At 38.4% G+C, this 24043-nt stretch overlaps 1 protein-coding gene across 3 annotated transcripts in view; it reads right to left on the bottom strand.

Moving 5' to 3' along the window:
• Positions 1-1973: 1973 nt before the first annotated feature.
• Positions 1974-24043, bottom strand: part of LOC134205564 (uncharacterized) — a 59233-nt gene continuing 37163 nt past the window's right edge. For 2 of the 3 annotated variants that reach the window (XM_062680899.1, XM_062680898.1), the window contains exons 4-8: positions 16446-17686; positions 15121-15284; positions 14567-15063; positions 14395-14503; positions 1974-2247 (exon numbers count right to left, since the gene is read on the bottom strand). In XM_062680899.1, the coding sequence (XP_062536883.1) occupies positions 2058-2247; positions 14395-14503; positions 14567-15063; positions 15121-15284; positions 16446-17686 (2201 nt within the window). In that variant the 3' untranslated portion in view covers positions 1974-2057. The remainder of the gene's footprint in view (positions 2248-14394; positions 14504-14566; positions 15064-15120; positions 15285-16445; positions 17687-24043) is intronic. The other variant, XM_062680900.1, reaches the window with a different exon arrangement.

The following is a 24043-nucleotide window of genomic DNA, read 5'->3' as shown; positions in this document are numbered from 1 at the left end:
GCACTCCTTACTTGTCAGGAACCTCACCAGTCACCATTGATGATAAATATATATTTCCTATGTCTTTTGACTAACCCTTGCCACCCATTAGCATGTTCACGTGGTTTATAGACAGTCATTTAGCATTTAAAAATATTAGAACCTGATAATCTCACATTTTAACAGCAATAAATCATTTTTACTAAAATTTTAGCTTAAGAAAATCGTCTAAGAAAATTATTCCGATGATATGGAAATGCTAATATCATCTTCCAAACTTGGATGTACATGTTCATGATAGCATTAGAGGCGAAAGTATAGAATTGATAGGCAGAAGGAAGGTCGTGATATGTGCCATCACAAATATTGCCTCCGCTCGCTTTCAAATCGACTTCTATAAAACATTCTTCATTGGCCGTATCCTAACGGAACTATCAATTCTATACTTTCGCCTCTAATGCTATCATGAACATGTACATCCAAGTTTGGAAGATGATATTAGCATTTCTATATCATTGTAAATCGTTTAACTTCGCGTAGAAGTAACACACACGAAATCATTAATTTAAAATTATTCCGATTTTGTCACTGTTCCGATTTTATCAGCTGAAATTCACGGACCGTGTTGATAAAAACGGAACATACCTGTATGCCTAAAGTAGAACAAACAAACTAGCTTGTCCTGTTTGTAATTTTTAGTCGCAGACATGTATAGGTATTAGTTATTTTTTAATACGTTGTTAGAACAGCGTTCATTTTTCTTTTTGGTAAATAACAATTATCATAGCGTGAGAAACAGTGCGTCCCCATTTTGTCTAGATAAATTTTCATATGATGGATTGCACACAAGCTTGCATACAAAGCAAAGTACAAAATACACCACAGTGGTGATCTTTGGAATAAACTTGTTTGCAAGTTTGGTGAATTTGTCCGAAAAGTGTGGTTCAAGCATAGTCTATGGGGCCTTTCACAAATTACGTAACGTTGTAGAGCGAGGGATGTGGTCCGGCCAAGCGTTACGATTCATACAAAAAAAAATTAAACCTTCCAGCCAAAAATGTTACGGAAGGGAGGCCTAGGTTCCAAAATCATCAAATTCAGCGTTACGTAATCTGTGAAAGAGCCCTTGACAATTTAGTTAAACAGTAGCTTGTTCGGTCTGCTAAATAGGGTAAAGCGCCCAATAGTGTACCCCCAACCAATAGTGGACCCTCCAGCCATTTTTGCATTATTACAGCATAATGTAAACATATTGCTATGAAATTCCATCGGGAGAACCTACCTTGCAGTCCTATGATTTGATTACATGCATTGGAAATGCTATGGAAAGTAAAATTAAATGATTTTTTACAATTCTATAAAAAAACACGAGAGTGTCCATTATAGGAATATTTTGGGGGGTCCATAATAGGGAAGAAGAACGTCCCGAAACGGAACATAAAAATCAAATGAAGTGTTGACTATAGGGAAGCAAATTCCTATTATGGACCCCCAGGGGGTCTACTATAGGGCGAGTTCAGTCAGACTTTAAAATGTTAATTTCAACGAATAACGTCGAGTATTAGTGAGTGTTTTATGTATGTATCGTGAAGAGGAGATGCAGAGCTTGATATTAGATATCTTGCAAAATTAATATTTTGAAAATTTCCACTCCTTATTCCAGGAAGAGCAACATTTCGCTACTAGGGGGTCCACTATTGGGCATTTACCCTAATCATTGATTATTAGAAAAAACACCCTGAAGGTTATAACACATGGACGTATTAATAATAACAATTATTGTTTATATATAGCTATAGAAGAAATAAATTTTGGCTGTTACGCCCTTTTTAAATGTTGGTCTAGAGAGCTCATAAAAGATGCCTCTGTTCTGCTCTGTTCTCGGTTCTGCTGCACGCTGCCATCAATGCTCTTTACAAAAGGTCCACGAATCATCTTCCCCCTAAATAATCCCTATCGCAGTGATATTATTTTGTTATTTTTTTTTAAAATGATTGGTATTTGGCATTTATTTTTTTCGTAACAAAATTTAAAAACTAACAGTACATACAATCTTGACCAATAAGGCTCTTACTAGACTATTCCGTTTTGTCATAGAAAATTTGATCATAATGATCAATCAGCTGCTTTACAAGCGTATTGATTTTCCCTAAGTCGTTGTTCTCGTAGCTTTCCATAAGGCCCAGCGTCGAGGCAAACAGGCAAGCGCCCCAGACTATGGCCAGATTGGATGAGTTCATCATGTTCACGTTGCTATGCTGATGTACACTGAAAGTATGAGAGAAGGGTGAAATAAAATCATTATAGGGGCAGTAGGGGCAATATGAACATACGGGGCAATATGAGCCACCCTCAATTTGAGCTTATTGACAAGTTTTATCATGTAAAAGTTATATGATCTTTAAGAGGATGCTTCACATATGCATCAACGTGAAAACCGCATTAAAATTCAATTCAAACATGAAAATATACTTGAAAATGTAAATTTTCACTGCATAGGCAAAATTATTATAAGATTTCAAGTTTATAAATAAGGTTTTGACACAAAACTGATTAAAATACAGGTCAAAAATACACCACAATCAAAAGATATATTAAAATTGAATATTGTGCACACATGTTTATATTGATACAAATCTGAATTTATCATAAAACTTTTTTTTCCCAAAACCAGTCTCTATGGGGCAATATGGGCATACCTGCATAGAACAAGATATCTGGCCTTAAAATGCGAACAAGTTCAAATTTCAGTATTCAAATACAAGAATATTATCATATATGTAAGATTCATTACGGAAAAATTACAACAGCGCATTACTGCGATAGAAACAGAACAAAAGACCATTGACCAATTGAAATGTGGCTGTTCAAACGGTGAAGTTGTGCAGTTTTTTTCATTTTATTTGGTATGGAATACTCACAACTGTTGTAGGAGTATCTTATTCTTCCATATTACGATACTTCTTTCGCCTAAATAAAGGTTTTGGAAGGGTGGCCCGTACTGCCCCAAATGGTGGCTCATATTGCCCCGTATAGTCGGGAACACACATTGAAATCAATACATTTTCAAAAGTGCATTCCAACAATTTCCAAACGCATTTTTTGTCATTCATCGACGTAATATGAAAGGTAACATTCTCTAGTATAAGTCAACTACATTTGAACGATGCTTTTTTGAGCTTTTCAGCGCTTTTCGGAACGATTTCCTTAGGTGGCCCATATTGCCCCGATCACCCCTACATATTGCAATACATGAACAATCTGTCTATCTATTTAACCTTGAATAAAAATCGGAAAAAATGGCCTCACTCATAAAATCACTCACTCAATCTGTTGTAGGACATTTATGAACGAATATTACCATTACAATTCTTTATAAGTTATCCATTATTGAGCTTCATTGAAAAAAGTGAGCAAAATCATATTCATTTAAACTTAACAATTTGCGATTCTTCATCCTCATTCGTAAGATTGCAATTCAATCAATTAAGAAAAAACAAACAACCATGCGTTCACCATCATTTTACATTCCACAGCACCATTCGGGCGTTTTGCCCCAGGCCTATTTTTAAAACATGTTTTAAATGCGTTAGAAAGTCATGAAAACGTTATATATTTGAACAGGAGATCATTGTGAAATGTAGCTGGTATTGTAAATTTTGCATCGACACGTAGAAATGGTTCGATGTTCTTGTTTATATTGGTGAAAACATCGAAAAAGCTTAAGGGATGTATTTTGGACCGTTCTCCCCCACCTAGAAGGATATCGAGATGGTCGGGGTTCTGCAAAATGGCAGTACGGTAAAAGATCCGATAGACGTGGGTGTTCACATAGTTGCAATAGTGTTGTTCTTACGAAATCTGCGTATTAAACGCAGCAAGCCGTGTAATCCATCATTTTGTTGACATGTCAGTAGACGAAATAAGAATCTCGGTTTGTATTTCCCTCAAAATCGGTCAAGTATCACTTAAATACCTTATCTTTTTCTCGGCTTTGCACCAACAGATACGGTAGTGTTGATGCTGCTAACCAATAAAAAACCTCCTACAAACCTGGACCCGACGGTATCCCATCTGTGTTCCTCAAGAAAAACATCGAGTGCCTGGCAGGCCCTTTTCAAAACCTGTTGCAACTATCACTTTCTGCTGGAGAATTTCCAACTTGCTGTTTCCTACTTACTATTCCACAAGGAAGCCATTTAGGTCCGTTGATTTTCCTTCTGTATTTTAACGACGTAAATCTTGTAATTAAAGGACCACGCTTATCTTATGCCGACGACCCAAAAATGTTTCTCCGAATACAATCCACTAACGACTACCACATTCTTCAACAACAGCTTCAAGTATTCTCCGACTGGTGCATCCTCAATCGTATGGTAATCAATCCTGAAAAATGCTCAATGATCACCTTTACGAGGAAAAAAGAACCAATATATTTCCAGTACAGTTTACTAATCGATCGAGTAAATCATGTGAAAGACCTTGTAGTTGTTTTAGATTCCCAACTTACGTTTAGCCAGCACATTTGCTATATAGTCGATAATGCGTCCAGAACGCTTGGCTTTATTTTCCGCATGGCAAAAAACTTTTCTGATATATATTGTCTGAAGTCGCTCTACTTTTGACTTGTTCGGTCAACTCTGGAGTACTGTTCGCCTGTCTGGAATCCTCACTTCACGCATGGTACCGAAAGATTGGAATCTGTTCAGCGACGGTTCCTTATATTTGCCCTTCGGCGATTACCATGGCGAGATCCTTATCGCCTACCCAGCTACGAATACCGATGCCAACTTATTCACCTGGAGCCCCTCTCTTCACGAAGAGACACTGCGAAAGCGATGTTTATCGCTGATGTGATGAGCGACAGAATACTACCCGGACATCCTGGAGCAGATCAATATCAACGTGCAGCTTCGCGCTTTGAGAAACCAGCAGATGTTGAGGCCACCATACCGTCGCACGAATTACGGAATGAATGGAGCAGTTATTGGAATTATGAGAACATTCAACCGTGTTTTCTTCGATCATAACTTGTCACGACAAACACTACGCCAAAGATTCCAATCCTTTTTCGCCAGGTAGTTTTAATTAGGCATCTAGATGTAACAATATGCAACACATCATAGATTTTAATTAGTTATATCTATTGTTAATACTATCATTGGGGCTAAAGAAGCCTGTTGATTTATTCTACAATAAACAATAAACAATAAACAAATAGTGGTGGAACGTGCTTAGTTCTTCCACTATTAGGTTTTTTACCCTAATTGCACCATGCAACAATGGAAAAGTGCACATTTCCTTGCACGATTTTTCGTGTAGCAGATCTAAGGGGCCGTCCAGAAACCACGTGGTCATATATGGGGGGAGGGGGGTTTGGAAAATGACCACGATAAGCCACATGGGGGGAGGGGGGTGTTGCTCTCGAACCACGTGGTTTTTTTTACATGAAAAACTTTTGGTGAATAACAATAGCGGTGAAAAAAATACAAATCATTAAAATTGAATGATTTAATGAATAAACGCAAAGCGCATCTTATGGCCGATGCCCACGTAGCGTCTTTTCAACTCAGCGTTGAAAAGACGTAGGTGTACATCGAGAAAAACCGGTAATGCAGCGTCAGTCGTCGTAAGCCGATGCATATCTGCGTTATTTTACCATCTTAGCCTTAGATCCTTTTTCCATAAAAAAAATAACGAAAAACCAGGTTGCGATTCAGTCTCAATTTCCACAAAAAAAAATTGGAAAGGAAAAATGAAAAAATATTCTAAAAAAATCCGCCGCGGATGGTTTTTGGCATCACGCCGCCGACACTTTTGCATCAGCGTACGCAGCTACAATTTTGAAAAATGTTCATGTTTTTACAATAATCCAAGAAAAAAACTTTCAAAAGAATTTCTTGTGGGTAATCAGGAAAAATCCAGTAAATAAATTTCATGTAAAAACTTTGACATTACTTCATACAATCCTGATAAAATTCTGACATTCAGAATGATTTTTGAACAATTCTCTCTGACTAATTTTGCTTGGAAATGCTACAAATTGTAAATGAAAAAAAAAACAAAGCATCTCCAGTGTAAATTCCGAAAAATTTTCCCTAAAGCTCCGAAAAAAATTCCATGTGTATTCTGTCTGAAAATTCAAAACAGTCCCGTGGGAAATACATATAATTTTCGGTAGAAAAAAAATGTTCATATTTTCATTTTTTTTACATTCTAATGAATTTCTTCGACAAGTTCTTTCGAATCTTCACCAGAAATTCTTATTCATTTCCAAAAGAAGTTTTTCGAACATTTTAAGGAGTACACTTCGACATGTTCAGTCTCAAGTTAACCTTGCGAGCAAAGGGCGTAGGATTGCCCGTCTGGAGATGGCGAGTTCGATTCTCGTTCCTGTCTAAGATGTTTTCGGGTGGGAAACATTCTCGACACCCTAGGTATAGTGTATCCATCGTACTTGCTATACAAGATATATAATCGTGCAATGGCTGGCATATAAAAGCTTTCAATTTATAACTGAGGAAATGCTAATAGAATATACTAAGTTGAAAAGCAGACCAACTTCCAGTTGGAATATGGAGCCATAGAAGAAGAAGAAGACTTTTAAATTTTTCAAGAAAAAATCTTCTGAATTTCCGAAAGATATTAAACAGCCAATGCCACATGAAACACTTTTTCCGTTGATTTTTTGCTTTTGGATTTTTTCAAATTTGGAATTTTGAAATGAAAATTTTTTGGAATACATTTTTACGCTCTTTGTGAATTCTACACATTTTTTTAAAATTTTCCAAGTATTTTTTTTATTCGAGGCATTATTTAGAATTTCCACGGAAGAGTCTATGGATTATCTTCAAAAAATTCTTTGGATTTTCAAAGAATAAATCTTTAGAATTCTCAAGGTTAATGTTTTTTTAATTTGCACCATAAATTCTTCCAAAATTTCATCGGGAATTCATTCTTCTTCGGGAAGTCATTTTGATTTCTTTGTAGGTTCAGCTAAACATTGCTTTAAATCTTTACCATGCAAAGATGCACAGGAAATTATTTAGAAATTTTAAGGAATTTTCACATTAGAAAATCTTTAAAATTTTGATATAATTTTTTAAGGAATTCCTTCTGGAAATGCTTCAAAAGTACAACCTTTACAAGTACTACAAAAGTACAATTTTTTCGTTATTTCCACTTGTAAAAACATCGGAATTTCCTCGGAAAATTGGTGTTTCAGATGAACTTTTTTCGATTTTCTACTGGAAAATCTTAGGAATTTCCATCGGAAATATTTTGGCATATTCCGAATAATTTCTTTTGGAAATTAAAAAACTGCTGAAAATGTCTAAGAATTTCTTTTGGAAAACGAAAAAAATTTCCATTGGAAATTCAGAAGAATTTTTTTTTGAAGATTCATTAAAGTTGCCCAGGATTTTGAAGAAAATTTTTAGAGATTATGTAAAAAAAGTAAGCTGGATTTTTTTCTAAATTATATTGGAAATTCTTTGGAATTTGATGTTTATTTGAATTTTCATCGTAAATATGCATTTCGGATCCTTCTACGGATTCTTATAGTTCTTCAAAATTTCTACCGAACGTTTTCGGAACTCTTCCACAGAATTTCGGAAATGAATGTCGTTGAAATTCTAAAGATTTTTCCGTGGAGACTCCGAAGAATTTCTTGTCAATATTCCGAAGGGTTTTCCTTGCAACTCCAGAATAATTATTCTTGATAATTAAGAAGATCTTGGAATTTAAAATTAATCCAAGCAATAAATATAGGCAATAACTTAGGCTCAAGAAGCCTAGTTTTTATGATATTGAATAATTAGGATAATTGATCGAAAAAATTAATAATGCACTAAATGTTCTAAATGCACAAAATTCTAGTAGTGCGTATGAAAAAGGTTATGACATAGAGAAGCTTGCATCTAAAAAATCAACATGAAATTCTAAATAAAATGCTTTTTAAATTCATAAAAGGGTCTTAGAACTAAGGAGATTCCTGCGATATGAAAAAAAGCGGAAGTGTTCCAGAAAAAAACCCTCCAATTCCTAAAACAATCTCCAAACTCCAAAATAATAATTGATCTATAATACATTCATTCCTCTATGAGTCGCTTTTAAAAGGACCATTGACTGAAGCATATTCGAGATGTGGAATAGAAGTTCCTTGGAAAATTATTCGAAAGAACCATCTGAGTGACCGAGAAAATATTTTTAGTAAATTTTTAAAAATTCTGTAATTATTTATTCCTAATTTTGTTTTTTTTTGGAATGTTTGTATTTTTTTCGTGGAAAATTTTGATTTCTTTATGAAAAATTCTTTTTTTAAATTTGCAATTCTTAGTTTTAAAAGTGTTAATTTATTTTTGTTTTGTGGAAAATTCTTAATTGTTTATGGAAATTTTGCATAATTTGTAGAAAATTTGATATTTTTTTATTGCTCATACCATAATTTCTTTATTGGAAATTTTCTAATTGTTATGGAAAATTTTTAAAAATTTTCAGGCTGCTTTTTTACATCAGTCGATATCGTATCTTAGAACATCGACTCATGGAAGGTCTGTTGTAGCTTGTGAAAGTAATAAATGAAATCGCATCGGCTCAATAGACCTGCTTGTATGCTTAACACGGATACATCAAAATTTTTGAATTCATGAAAATTTATAATTTCCATACTGAGTTTAGCTTGATTTTGAATCAGTTGAAATTGTCCATCTTCAAAATTGATCGGATTAACCGTATGGTTTAGTTACATAGGGTTTTTTTTTTTAATTTTTGTACTTGAAAAAACAACGTGGTTATAGGGGGGAGGGGGGTCTGCCAAATGACCACGATAAGCCACATGGGGGGAGGGGGGATTGAAAATATTCAAAAATATGACCACGTGGTTTCTGGATGGCCCCTTAATTGATCACAAACCGTGTCGAATATCTCACAATCCGTGTCCGTGTCTACCCTCGCATGTACCTCACTGCTTGCAAAGAAAGTCCATAGTTCATAGGCGACTACGAGCGACAGGTAGAAGTAACGGTATGGAGCGGGACCCTGAAAATGAATATTGCGACAAATCACACAGAAGCAGATACAGGAAAGGTGAACCCGTTCGCCTGTGATGTGATGGGCTCGAAAGATCAGAAGCAGGAGCAACAGCAGAAACAACGGTCAGGGCAGAGCAAGTTCAATAAGTCCCCACAAAAGCCGAAAATAGTGGCAGTGAAGAAGTTGGTGGAGGAGTGCCATAATTCCGTGGACGGGAGGAACAACGTCGATAAGAAGATTAAGGACATGATTTACGGGATCCGAAAGGCGCTAGTATCGACAGCTAGTATCCGCCGGAACAGGAATACATCGCTTGTAGTGCTCCTCACGAAGATTAGTGAAGATCCGGAGCTAAGAGACTTGGGCGAGAAAGTGGTAAGGACTAGAGGCATACAAACCGGAGAGTTGCTCTTCGAGTTGAAGAAACACTCTTCGGGTCATAGCTCGATTATGCAACATCGTGTTGCGAAATCGTTGGGCGCAGAGGCAGGACTGCCGTAATCTGAAAAAGTGACGTATACGCCATTTTCCAAAAATGGTGTAAACGAGTAGTACTCATCGACTTGTTTAACAGAAAAAATGGAAAACATGCGATGTCGCAATAATTACAGAGCCGTATCGAGTTCATCCTGATTACGGCAACGGGGTGTCAGAAAGAACAATAATGGCTGCAATATAAGTTATGGGCAGATTCCCTATCCAGAGGTTAGGTGAAGGATTCGTGATCGCTAAAATCAACGGAGTTTTCATATGCAGTTGCTATGTACCTCCAAGGTGAACAATGGAGCAATTCAGCCAGATGCTGAAGCGGCTAACCGACAACCTGATCGGATGAAGGCCGGTAGTCAGTCTTCACGAAAACATGAACCGCGTTTAAACAAGTGCAGTTTTCCCGTGTGCAAGTTCGCACTCAAACATGCAAACTAGATCCAAACCGAGTTCATCATAAACCGAACCAAAATCGCACCCGGTTTGAACACGAGTGTGCGCCCAAGTTCAAGCACACGGGTTTGAACATGGAAGTTCAAACATCAGTTTACACACAGCATGCTGATCATCTGTTCATATTGGTCAAGTGGTTTCTCTTCTTGAGTAGCGGTGATGGCCTAGTGGTAACTCGTTTGGCGTTCACTCAGGGCACTAGGGCTGGAATCCTTGTCTTTGGATTTTTCTAGGAATGACACATGAATAGTTTTAGTTTTATAAATGTCGCTTTTCAGCCCTTGTCAGGTGGTTTGCGCTTGGTCCGATATCTCAATATCACAACAATATTTTTACTCAACATTTTGCATACAATCTTCAGATATTATTCTTAATGTTCATAACACCTAAATATTATGTGCATTTTCCCGGTAAGACAACCGGCAGCCTCCAAAGTAATGATTATTTAAAGTGTCCTTGCGTTTATGTTCTAAACGTCTCTGTTCGTCTGTCTAAAATGTGGCCCCTAATTATTTTATATCCGTTACATATGCAAGCATGCATTTTGTTTTGTTAGATACGATGGGATTTGCATATCGTGAATAAAATATAGATGTTGATTCCAAAAAGTTCTAAGACACACTTTTAGTGGGGGAGGGAGGTTGTTAACCAAAAATTCAAATTGATAGAAATTTAAAAAGATAGTAGGGGGTCTGTTCATAATGTATTCTATATTGCTATGTACATATAAATGGCCGATGACATTATGCAATACAAAGAAAATTCACAAACGATGGAGCTCCAGGTCAGAAATGAGCCCACAAATCCTTAAACATAAAAGTCTTATAAACTACATGGCTCTCATAAAAGTCAAAATCTCTAATTATGATAATCTAAAAAATTACGAAACTGGAATTAAAGCCCCGTTGATCATAAGGTTCTTCAAAAAGGTCGAAAACCCTCTCTCCCTGGAATAAAGAAATCTCTATGCAACCCAGAACTTCGCTTCAGATTCTCGGTATATTTATCAAGTACCACCGCAAAGTAAGTAGAATGAATTATCCCCATATAAACGTGTCAGAAAAATCTTATCCCAAAATTTTAGAAATATGAACTAATCAGTTTTTTGGTGGTTGCAGAATTCCGAAATCCTAAGAAGAATTGCTTTCAGAACCTCGAAAATGGAACAAAAAGCTCCGCTCAGAGGAGATTCGAACCTAAGACGTCCTGAATGAAAGGCATGAATCAAGACCTCACCTCTATAAACGCTTCGTTATGCAAGTGCGAAAAATGTGCACAACATGTTTCAATTTATCAATCATACCTTCATTGAAGTTTGGTTAAATTCTCTTATTCGAGATATGAATAACAAGGCTGGGAAACGTGAAGAATCAACAATAGTTTCCCTAGCAACCCGTTCATTTATCCAAGCGAAGCATTCTCGTGTTCAAGCGCACATGTTTGAACCCAAGTTTAAACTCGATGTTTGAACATTGTACATTGCGCCTGGGTGTATCAGAGTTCAGGCTCGTGTTCAGATTGCTATGTGCAAGTTCGAACATAGCAAGCAATGTTTGATTGGGTGCACAAACTTAGGTGAACATCTCACACATGTTGCACCTTGAAGACCGGCGGTAGTTATCGGAGGTGATTTTAATACCTGGGGTGTGGAGTGGGGCATCAAAGTAACCAATATGAGATGATACATCCTGCAGGAAGCTCTGGTGAAGATAGATTTACGATTTACGTTCGTGTAATGAAGGCTCCGTTAACACATTTCGGAAAAAAGGAAGGGAGTCTATCATCGACATCAAGTTTCGTAGTCCTTCGCTGATGGCATACATAAACTGGAGAGTTAGTGAGGACTTCATCCATAGGCAATTCGCTATTGTATCGGCCAATTAAACACTGTAGCATCCCGGTGTATGAAGCCTTTGTCGAGGCGCTTCAACCGAACAGCAGATCCGACAATGTTAATGCGGCCGAGTTGATAAGGCTTGCGACGCCGCAATTTGGCATATTCGGATCTGTTCATAAAGGTACTCCGGAGGTGCCTGGACGAGGGTGCCTTACCAGTAATATGGAAGATCCAGAAGCTGGTGTAGCTGTCAAAACAAGGACAGCCGCTGGGCAATCTGGACTCCTATAAGCATATATCCGGAGCAGCACTCATGTTGTACAAGAGTTTCTGTAACAGATATGCAACCGGATTTAGTAACATTTGAGTTTCTGCAATTAAATCGGTCTGGATTGTGCTGCTAGGGATGCCTGCTGGGGACAGTTTGGAAACTCCTGAAAATAATCATCCTCAACAGGATGCTGAGGTGCACGAAGGATGAGCATGGACTGTCAATGATGCAGTTCGGGTTCCGCAAAGAAGTATCGACGGTGGACGCAATTCGGATAGTACTCAAAAGTGCGGAGAAAGTAAAAGTGGTTATGATAGACGTAAAAAACGCTTTCAACTGCGCCAGCTTTGAAGCTATAGCTGCTACGTAGAATGCGGATCTCCGGCAACCTGTGTCATATCCTGAGGAGCTACTTCCAGAGCAGAGGCTTGGTGTACGACACGAACAAAAGTCGATGCGTGTTATAGCGGCCGTTCATCAGGGTGTTATACACGGCTCAACCCTCTGGAACGGGATGTGCAACTGCAAGCAACTGCAATGTAAGGTGGTCCAGCACCAACCTGAAGCACCTGTGAGTGACGATTGATGACCGGTTGAACTTCATTAGCCACGTTCACTACGCCTCATTGTGGTCGGATATCATGTAATCATGGCATTAATATAAAACACCTTAGGGTTGCCTTATAGAAGTTTGGTGTCTTCCACAAAGTTGTTTCATGATAAGTAGGCCTCCATATGGTGATCTCCGAGATGAAGAAAAATTATGCGAAAATAAATATTGTACAAAGATACAAAATTAAGGTCACTCCTGACGGAATCCAAGATTAAAAGTGCTCGCGTTTTCGTGGGCACACCACTCGATTCAGAGGCGGCGCACAACTGTCATTTTTGTTGATTTAGCTTTGCTGCGTCGCAGCATGCGTGAAATAATAAAAATGACAGTTGTGCGTTGCTTCCGTATCGAGTGGTGTGCCCCCGAAAACGCGAGCACTTTTAGTCTTGGATTCCGTCAGGAGTGACCTTAAGCTGAAAATAATCAAATTTTGGATTTAAAACTCATTTTTTACATAAAATGCATTGTATCTCAGAATCAAAAGTCTTTTCAATGATCGTTCCTTTACAAGAGTTGCTCATAATACTGAATTCTTGAACTTATATAAAAAGTTAGCTGAAGCGCCGCTCTAGCGGGAGAGTTTCGAACTTTTTTTTAACACCTTATGAAGGCGTACTTATGATTCAACAACTTTGTTGAAGACACCAAACTTCTATAAGGTAACTCTAAAGAATTATTTATTACTGCCATGATTTCATGATATCCGACCACAGTGCGCCAGTGAGAAATTTACGAAGGCAATGAACGAAATAGTGAGGATTATGCCAAACGTTGGCGGTTAAAAAATCAGGAATTCTTTCATTGGAGCATCGTCGGCGTAAGCAAGATCACCGCCGGGGACCATGGTACTGGGCTGATTGACGTCGGTTTTGAAAGAATCTCCTTCATCTGGGAATTTTGTGTCGGAGTAGGCTACATCCGCCATAGGGGACTAGAACAAGTACCTAGATTGCGAAGAATTGGCTGATTTAAGTTGTCGAGACACCAGCCACTTCAAAGTGAAAGCTGGATACACCGGCGTTAGACTAAGGAGCAGGGATCGTAATGCTCACTCACGTAGATTTTCACCGAGAAATAATTATGCGGGAAAGAGAAAGAGAATGATGAGAAATAACTTTTGTTCCCTCACTGTCAGTGCCGCGAAAAGTTGATTTGCTATACCAATGCAGTATCAATCATAGTAACACATGAGTCAGCAGACAAAATTTGACAACTCTATCGGTCGAACTCAAAGAACGGCCGCGTCAAAAACGAACATGCACTTTGTGGACGCCAAATACGCCCGTTCCGGCATCTACATCATCTTGGCACTATTAGACAACAATCAGAGCATCGAAAGAAAGCCCGGTTCTGAACAACCGACGACCCTGAGTGACAACAAGTTCCAAAGGTAGTTGAAAAGGAAGACCGAAGGAAAAGTGGCTACATCGATGCCAGCACTTGGCCGGGAGGTCGGTGCAACCGCCCAAAACAGGGAAATTTATCAAAAGCAATTATCTCTCTTAGCTTTTCTCATCACTATCCGAAAAAAATCCATTTTTGAATGCAAACTTTAGTTAATGATTTACGCTAGGAAGGAAACAATTCCTAATCAATTATTAACAAAATGATTAAAAACCGAAAACTAGAAAACCGTGGTATGATATTCTTCCTAAACCGAAAGCCCAACATTAAAGTTTTTTTGCGGAATTTGTATAGTAAGTAGTTCACAAAACTCACCATTGTAAGTGTCCAATGAGATAACTTAGGGTTTTCCTATTGACGGTTTCCATTTTTCCTATACTCGACCTAATTTGTTCGATTGTTTTAACTTCAGTTCTGACTTCATCTGGAATCGTTGAGAATACAGCGTTAGAAAATCAACAACACCACCAGTTTACTCGGTCCTCACCTTTGGTATGCTGAACACATGACTCGTACACATCTTTGGGAATCAACGGCGATTTGAGCTCACGGAAGAACAACTTCAACGAACCGGTCAGCGAATGGACGTCCTGCTTTTTGAGAAACTCGTACTTCTTCGACCGTTTCTCGTTCATCTTCTTCTTGATGCTCTCGATGGAATTCTTATTGCCCGACGCTCGGTACAACCCACTGGTTTCGATGTTTTCCGGCTGTTTGAGAATTTCCACACATTCTACCACAAACCGGGGCACGTGGTGGACGTTGTCCTGCCTCACCTGGCTCAGCTCGACACCGAAAACCGGCCCATCTTCAGCACTGCGGGAGGAGCTGAGTTGAAGATTTTTCATCAGTTTATCGCGCATCCGCTCCTGCTTGAGGACGGGAGATTTTTCCTTTTCCTGCGGGACGGATGCATCGGTGAGGTTTTCGACACTTTTGGTGTACTTTCCAGCACAGCTATCGGATACTGGAATTTGCGTTTTACTGGAAATTGAATGAATATTTGGAGATTGTTTGCTATTACAACGGTATGTATCTTACTTCACCGCAGTTGATCCTGAAAATATGTGTCTCTGCGAGGGGACAGCTGATGGTGATTGAGGTTGTTTTTGGTTGGTTATTTGACTAGTCTGTTGTGGAATGTTTGGAAAAACAGTTTTATCGATATTTTCTCCAATAACGGCAAGCGTCTTCTCGGTCATAATCTGCAATTGACAATAAGAGATTAATTAGTTTAAGAATAATATTAGGCTTGTTAATTTTTTATGTTAGTGGCAGAAAATAAAATCATAGATTTCGTTATGTTAAATAAAATGACAAAGTTAGGTCTAAACAGGAGATCAATTCTTGCAGCAATGTTCTAACATCTAAATTGTGTTAACTGAAAAACAGATACTTCCAAGGTTTAGTTTGTTAAATACATATGCCGAGAACACCCGAAATGATATGAAAGAATGTTCGATTTATAATTGGGGTAGAGACACGCCAAAGTTTATCAAATATCCTGCAAATGAGTGTGTGGTATCACATCACTTATTTGATTTATATTTCTGGTAAAGGGGTTTAAAATACATTTCGAATTTAAATCATATTTCAATAATAGAAATATATTAGCCATCGCAATCAATTGTCCTAGACTCTGGAATATAATAATTCAAGGGTGAGCAATGAGCATATTGTGAAAAAAAAATTCAATCTTCTGCGTTGGCACTACATCCCCCAACTGGGACAATAACTTAGTGTAAGTCAAGTTATCATTTTGCATTTGTATATCATGAGGCTGACACTCTAGTATAATGTTCACAACACGAAATAATAAATAAAACTTTTTATTTTTAGATTGCAGACAGTAACGGTGATAAATATTGGTTAGGAACCGTTCAAAAATGACGTTCGCAGTTTTAGGGGAGGGTGTCCAAGATTTTGAGACAGTGCCATTACTCGGTATACAAATCAGCGTGAGAGGGGACACAAAATCGTATCTCGATGCTTCTGAAGCTGGAGTTATAACAAATGTTCATCAGTTTTGTAATTAAGCAGAGCGCAAACTGAGCCTCATTGTATTTTTGACTTCAAATACATATTGGTGAACCAAATATATGTTCGCCAAGCTTATGTTCGCCAAGAAGGCACGGCTTTTAAATTCTTTTTCCCTTACAACTGATCGTAGGAGTTAGAACAAAACTACCAATTACTTTTCGGCACTGTAATGCAACCAAAGATAAACAACACAGTTGAAGGGCATCATTCACGCATTGGAATTTGACATAGCACAACACCTAATCTATTGAGCGTCCCATGCATGTTAGTATCAAACGAGGTGCGATTAGCGTTATCTGTGTTTTAGTTTCTTTTTTTCCACTCACCACGTCCTCCTCATCATCGTTGTAGTCGACATTGAGAAGCATAAACTTCCAATATTGGACACAGTCTGGAATGGAATAGCAGCTGAGCTTCTCCGGGATTCCACGTGACTGAGAGATTCTTCTACTGCCGGAATTGTGCTCTTGTTCCTTGATTGCGTCGTTCTCCTCATAGTCATCCGACTCCGCACAACTTTCGCAGCAATCAAGTTCTTCGTCGTCATCGATGCAAGATGACGCACTTGAGCTCTCTGAATCACCTTTGCGGTAGTCAAAAATGTAATCACGTCGATAATTGTACACTATCCTATTAATATTTGGCTCGGCTGGACTGTGGAGTATGCAAACGTTTCGGTATCGGTCCAAGGGATGACGAATGTTGCGATTCGGCACCGGAGGAGGCTGCTGACACAATGTGCGGCGAGAGGACTTGGAGAAGGCAAAGTCATCGACCACTTCCCACTCGTGCTCATCTCGTGCGGGTTCTATTCGGATTGATTCATAAATATTTTCCTGGGGAGATTCATAAACAGGTTCGGTGCCTTCGGTTTTGCACGTCCATATCTGCTGGTAGATGTTCTCGTCCAGTGACGTACCGCAATCCGACAAAACCCCACTGGTGGAACTGCTGCAGCTGATCTCGTTCGACGAATTGCTCTGGAGCTCTGGATGTATTGGCTCACCTCTGCGCCTCCGACGGCGATTTATTGCCATCAGATTAACCATATCACGATTATTGTCCAGGAATTGGAAATATTTATCTATTTCAACAGACTCGCGCAACGCACTCGTCGAATTGTGAACCTCGTTGGTCATTATGCTGAGATACGTTCTACGTCTATTAAGCACCAACTTTCGCGTACGTACTGCTTCCCCGAGCGTGACTACAAATAAGAATGCTTTAAGCCGACGTTCGAATGTTATCACTACACGGCACAAACTAACAGCGAGTAAATGTTTTTGCACCAGTATGTGCTTTCCACTGGGTTTGGATCGCTCGAGTTGTTTGCTGTGCGATAACCGAGAGCCACAGTCGCTATCTGGCTCGTTTACCTGGGCTCGATATGGTTTTATCACGTCATTTGCATGGCCATTTGTATCAACTGCGTTGTTTTGACGTGGGTCTTCCTTTTCCCGATTTAGTGCTGCATCGAAAATATTCAGCAGTCCAGCAACGAACTCGGACTTGTCCCCCGGAGCGGAACTGCACGGCGTTAACGTGCCATCCGACCGATCATCATCTGCTAGATCACGTTCAGCGTTAGGAATTTGAATGTTGAAAATAAATTGTATTTAATGCACCGTAGAGAAAGGAAACAAATCAAGGAATGTATCGAAAAAAAAAAGTTATATATGAATAAGTTACTAATCGTTCTTTAGACATAGAAGTGTGATATTTTTTGTTATCATAGATTGTATTTAAAACAGAACATAGTCCATATGAGGAAATTGATTAATAACAAGAAAGATGCTTGTGAAAAATCTAAATCTAAAAAGGACTCATGTTAGAGGCTTATTTGATCGCATTTCCAAACATCAAATGAATTGCGAATACTTACGACGTTCATCGTTGAAGTAAATCGATTTTAATATTTTATTGCCACCAATCAACCTTAAATTTATTGGTGCAATGTTTGTAAATGAATGTTAGGAGAAATTGATTCAATCTCAGGTTCGTTTTCTGTTTTCTATCTTGAACATGTTTGTACATGTTTCTCGTAAGATTAATGTATTTGCAAGCTATATAGGATGACTCGAAAATGAGCTTTCGATAGAAGGTCTGTTATTTATTATTATTGGAAGATCTATTGATTACGTAACGCAAAAAATTGCCATTTTCAAATCCCCCTCCCCCTGTGACACGCTTTTTGTATGAAGCATCCAAAAATGTTGTATGGATTGTCACACTTCGGCCAAACCCTCACCACCTATAAGCGTTACGTAATTTATGGATGCTCCCTATGGTAATGTTTAGTCATCAAATTAATAGCAGTCTTTTTGATGAATATTCCTGCAAAACATTCAGATATACCAAGTTTTGCTCACATATTTTCTCGTCATTGTTGCAGTATCTACTATTTTATAGAGCAGTTCTTATAGGAGGTTCCTACTTGCGATCGGTCAGCACCCACCATGGCCTGTTGTACAGTGAACTCTCCCTAACTCGATATTCTATAACTCGATATTTTCTCTAACTCGATGAAATTCATAGTCCCTTGAATTTAGCATATTGCGCTCCCTCCGTAAGTCGATATCTCCCTTACTCAATATTCCCTAAGTCGAAGTAATTTTTCAAAGCATTTTCACCTCTCTAACTCGATGTTGTCAGAAACAGTACCGTGCAAACTCAAACTTCGGACGCTTAAGCACTTTCTGATATATAATCATCCTGTTTACTCACATTATTAATCACACTGTTTAAACCACCATTGCAATCATAAAGTAAAGTATTCATCTTTGAACTACGTATTTAATATGTGCAAGATATTGCGAAGATTATTTGCAAATTATGAAAATGTTCGACTTCTGTTTGATTCAAACCTCGGACACCGGTGGGGTTAGATTCATATTTCGGACACAAAGATTCAAACTTCGGACACCTGATTACACAGTGCCGGGAAGAATAATTGAAAACAATTATCACTGCACAGCACAGACTGTCTTTTAATTATTTCGTTGCATTGTTTTAACATGTCTTATTAGAATGTAACTATGCTAAAACAAGCTAAAAGTATTAGTCCTTCCTTCCCACCTTGACGAAACATTTCGATGAAATATTTCAGAAAATTTCCCATACGAATTGAAGCGTCCGAAGTTTGAGTGTGTCCGAAATTTGGTTCTCCACGGTACATGCACGACGTAGTTAGAAGTGAAAAGTGATAAGCAAGAAGTGAGAGAGGAGAAGTTAGAAGTGAGAAATTAAAAGTGAGAGATGGAAAGTGAGAAGTGAGAAATGAGAAGTGGGAAATGAGAAGTGAGAAGTTTGAAGTAAGAATTAAGAAATAAGTAGTGGGAAGTGAAAAATAGAAAGTGAAAAGTGAGAAATTTGGAGTGCGAGAAGTGAGAAATAAAAAGTTAGAAGTTAGAAGTGAAATATGATAAGTGAGAAATGGAAAGTCAGAAGTAAGATATAAGAAGTTGCATGTGAGAAGTGAAAAGTAAAAAAAGGAGTAATTATATGTGCGAAGTCAAAAGTGAGTTGTGCGAAGTGAGAAGTGAGAAATGAAAAGTAAAAAGTGAGAAGTGAGAAATTCGAAGCGAGAAGTGTAAAGTGAGAAATGAGAAGTAAGAAGTGAGAGGTGAGTAGTGGGAAGTGAGAAATGAGAGGTGAGAAGTGAGAAGTTAAAAGTACGAAGATCGAAGCGAATAGTGAGTAATGAAAAGTAAGAAGGGAAAAGTGAGACGTGAAAAGATAGAAGTGAAAAGCGATGAGTGAGAAATGAGAAATCAGAAGTGAGTTACAAGTGAGAAGTAAGAAGTGAAAAATGAGTTGACAGAAATTAGATGTGCAAAGTAACAGGTGAGAAATTAATAGTGAGAAGTGCAAAGTCAGACGTGAGTAGTGGGAAAAGGGAGATGAGAAGCAAAATGTGCGAAGAGAGAAGTCAGAAGTAAGTAGTGAGAAGTGAAAAGTGAGAAATTAGGAGTGAGAAGTAAGTTTTGAGAAGTGAGAAGTGAGGACCGAGGAACAAGAAGTGGAAAACGATATTATTTCTGTTTCCTTCTTTCTTTTCTCTTCCTTCTTCTGTCTTATATCTCTCCACTCACTTCTCACTACTTAACATCTCGCTTCTCATCTCATAATTATCCTCTCTCCTTCTCACCCATTTCTTCTGTTTTTCTCACTACTCACATTCTTCTTGTCACTTCGCAACTATCACAACTCACTTCTCACCACTTTCTTCTCACTTCTCATTTTTCACTTTCCACTACTCTCATGTTACTGCACACATCTCACTACTCAATTCTTACTTCCGTTTCTCAGTACCCACTTCTCACTACTCTGTACTCATTTAAAAAATCTCATTTCTCACTTTTCAGTTCTCACTGTTCAACATTCACCTCGAACATCTCTCTTCTCACTTCACTTAATAAAAAAACACATTTTAACTGTTCGGCTAAACGACATTCGGCCAAATATAAATGTGTCCCCTATCTCGATACCTCCCTAACTCGATGGTCCCTTCAATATCGAGTAAGGGAGAGTTCACTGTAGTACAATTGACTGCTCTCTCGAGTTCGTAATCAAGAAGATGAAGCAATCAAGAGCCCTCTGAAAAACTTGTCTAAAAACTACAGCCCATGGAACTAGACCCCTGTGGGGTTTGAGTAAGTTACCATCAGCGTGTGATTATACATTAACACCTCAGCAGCGTGTCGGTCAGTGCGCAGCTAGCCATGACTCGGCCTCTTCTGGTCAGACCTCCGCGGCGTGCACACGCACCCACGGAGAGTTGCTGTCATAACAATTCGCTCCGGCCAATTTGGGGCCACAGGTGAGTTGAATTCAATTTGTTAATGTGCTAATGTGTTTTTGAAAAACAGATTAATCCACCTACAGTGAGATTTTGACCCTTCCTTAGTTATAAGGAATTTTTTTCCAGACTCCAGTATTTAAAACGAGATAAAACTACTCAGCTTCCCACGGCGATGTACCGTGAAAGTGACAAAATAATTGCCTACCCAAGGGCAGATGTCATGGGTTGAGTGACATCTCAACGAATGATAACGTACTGTACTTCATGCTGCCTATCTATAAGGCGCTCGTCGGATTGAATAACTATTGTGACATGGTTAGTAACTATCGTAACGCTGGTTTTATATAGTGTCCTCGTAATTTCCAGAGACCTCGATATTAATTAATCCAGAACTAACTAAATCAGTCATTGATCTGAGCGAAACTCAATAGCGTTCAATAATAACATTTGTTTCGCCTTATGGATGCCTAATTTGATAAAACTAAACTTGTTCAATACCTTAAAAATGAGCGAGATTTTTATGGTAGTAAATTTCAGAATTTGCACACATACGCACACAAAAATGCATATAAGTGATCTATTAGCGTCTCAAAACATGCTCACATTTGCTATCTAGCTTCCACTGAAGAAATTTTTGAAATCACTTTCAATTTTTACGTTTTTGCTTTTCTTAGAAGATTTTTTTGCACATGGCTCTATATGTTCCCCAATTAAAATCATTTGTTTCTTTGAAACAAATGAGAAAAATAGACATAATTCTATATCATATCATTTGTTATAATTATATTTTCAATGTCAAAGCGAATTTGTTTCAAATACCATACATTTTATTTAATAATTCACGAGATTTCTTGATAGATTAATACGTAACACACCTGCGTAACGCATACAAAGTGAAATTATAGACACTTCCGAAGGATGGGTCAAAAAATGATGAAATTGATTGATAAAATTTTTGATTCAAAAAAACCCCGTACTGATAACCGTTTTTAAATAAATTGCTTCTAGAATTTTTGAGAAGTCTTTCAAAATGTTCTTCCTATCCTTTCTCGTGCTAATTTTTCGAATGCGCGACATTCTGCTTCTTTTTTTTTCTTGCAACGCCAAATCGCCAATTACAAGCGTAATCCCACGAGTGATATAGCCTAAATGTATACAATATTAGACGTGAATTGTCAATATTGCATGCAAGTTGGAAGCAAACTTGTTAGGAAGATGACCATTTCCGCGTCGAATAGTGTAAACTTCCGCATCTCAAGTTTTACGCGCCGTTTACTTTTCATTATTTTTTTTCTGTGTAGGTACCAATTTAGTTTAAGGTGGTTATACAACAAAGCCACAAATCGGCCATATTGGAAACCACGTGCTTTTTCTTGTGATTTTTCAAGAGCACGAATTGGGAGAACCACACAGCCCATGGCGATGAAACATTCGTAGATCGTTTGCTTACTTATGCTAAACAATCGACTTTAATTTCAGCATTGTACGAAAATTATTACGCTAGATTTGAACTTTTGATAATAGGAGTAGAAAACCGTGTGGTGAATTTAAAATTCACCACATGGCTTGATTGTATAATCACCTTAACATTTAAACGATACAACCTACACAGATAGAAAAATCCACTGAAATTTACGCTAAAGATGATGCACATAAATGGAACGTCATTATTAGCTTAATTCCACGCGTGATTTAGGCTAAATGTATACAATATTTGACGTGAATCGTCAATATTGCTTGCAAGTTGTGAGCAAACTTGTTAGGAAGAGGTCCATTTCCGCGTAGAATAGTGTAAATTTCCGCATTTCAAGTTTTACGCGCTGTTTACTTTTCATTATTTATTTCTGTGTAATAACGCATTTGCCCAAAAGTACACGCGGCGCTCCCCAGAGGAAACGATGCACCGCACTTTTTGCTGCCCGTATACTCGATTCTTATGGGGAGATACCATTGCGGCGTTTCCTAGGGTACGGTTGTTCCTTTCGAGTGGGAAACGCCGCGTGGAATCTTGTGCAAATGCGCTTTTGGAAACATTACAAAAGCCGCGCGATGTATCGCATTGACAGCACCCTACAATATTGACTTGCATTTCGTTGTTCTGCGATTGAAAACCACGATGATTAGATAAGTTTATTTTGGAGTTCAGTTTTCAAAGGAAATTATCGGCTTCTCAAAAGCAATATGTTCATCTTTGTCTCGCGTAAATAACTTTAAAAAAATCATTGCGTTCTATGCTAGAGGATTTTTTTTTATTTTTTTTAATGAGAGAAGAAGGGAAATGTGGGGTTTGAGTAAGTTACCATCAGCGTGTCGATCAGTGCGCAGCTAGCCATGACTCGCCCTCTTCTGGTCAGACCTCCGCGGCGTGCACACGCACCCACGGAGAGCTGGTGTCATAACAATTCGCCAGAAGTCTGTCTGTGAGCTGCTCATCAAGGCAATTCAACTCTCCGACTGTTGATTACCCACTACGGCCCATCTTTTTATTTTATTGGTCGTCAATCATTTCGTAGACCGTTACATACGGTGATATGCGCGCCCACAATGCAAGATCGTGCTGAAGAGTGCTGGGATCGATTCCCGATCCGGTCTAGGCAATTTTCTGTACACAAAATTATCATCATGTTAGTTTCATGATTTACAGGTGCAAACATGCTAAACAGGCCTAGCAACCTCACAACCTCAGTGAAATGGAGCTGTGGCATATAATGCTAGAACATGACTTTCCGGCGAAGCTGATTAGGTTGATTTGTGCAACGAGCGTCAGAATATATGGTGAGACATCCGATTTGTTCGTGACGTTAAATGGATTGAAGCAGGGCGATGCGATCTCGAATCTGCTATTCAACATAGCTTTGGATACAATACGAAGATCTGATGTGCAAAGAATCGGAACTATCATCAACAAGTCTTACATGCTCTTGGTTTTGGGGGTGACATAAACATCATTGGTGAAGATCGCAGAGCAGTCGAAGAAGCATTGGTGCGGCCGGTGTGCAGAGAGGCTGCCTGTTGGCCGCCCAAGAACAAGCGACATGGAATACGAAATCACAAATAGGTAGGACGTCAAAAGATATTTTGCTTTGAGAAAAAGACTCCAAGTCTTTTACGATTGGTCAACGA

Source organism: Armigeres subalbatus, chromosome 1, assembly GCF_024139115.2.
Source record: "Armigeres subalbatus isolate Guangzhou_Male chromosome 1, GZ_Asu_2, whole genome shotgun sequence".
NCBI lineage: Eukaryota > Metazoa > Arthropoda > Insecta > Diptera > Culicidae > Armigeres > Armigeres subalbatus.
The sequence above is the reverse complement of the archived record's forward strand: the minus strand, read 5'-3'. Positions and strand labels throughout refer to the sequence as shown.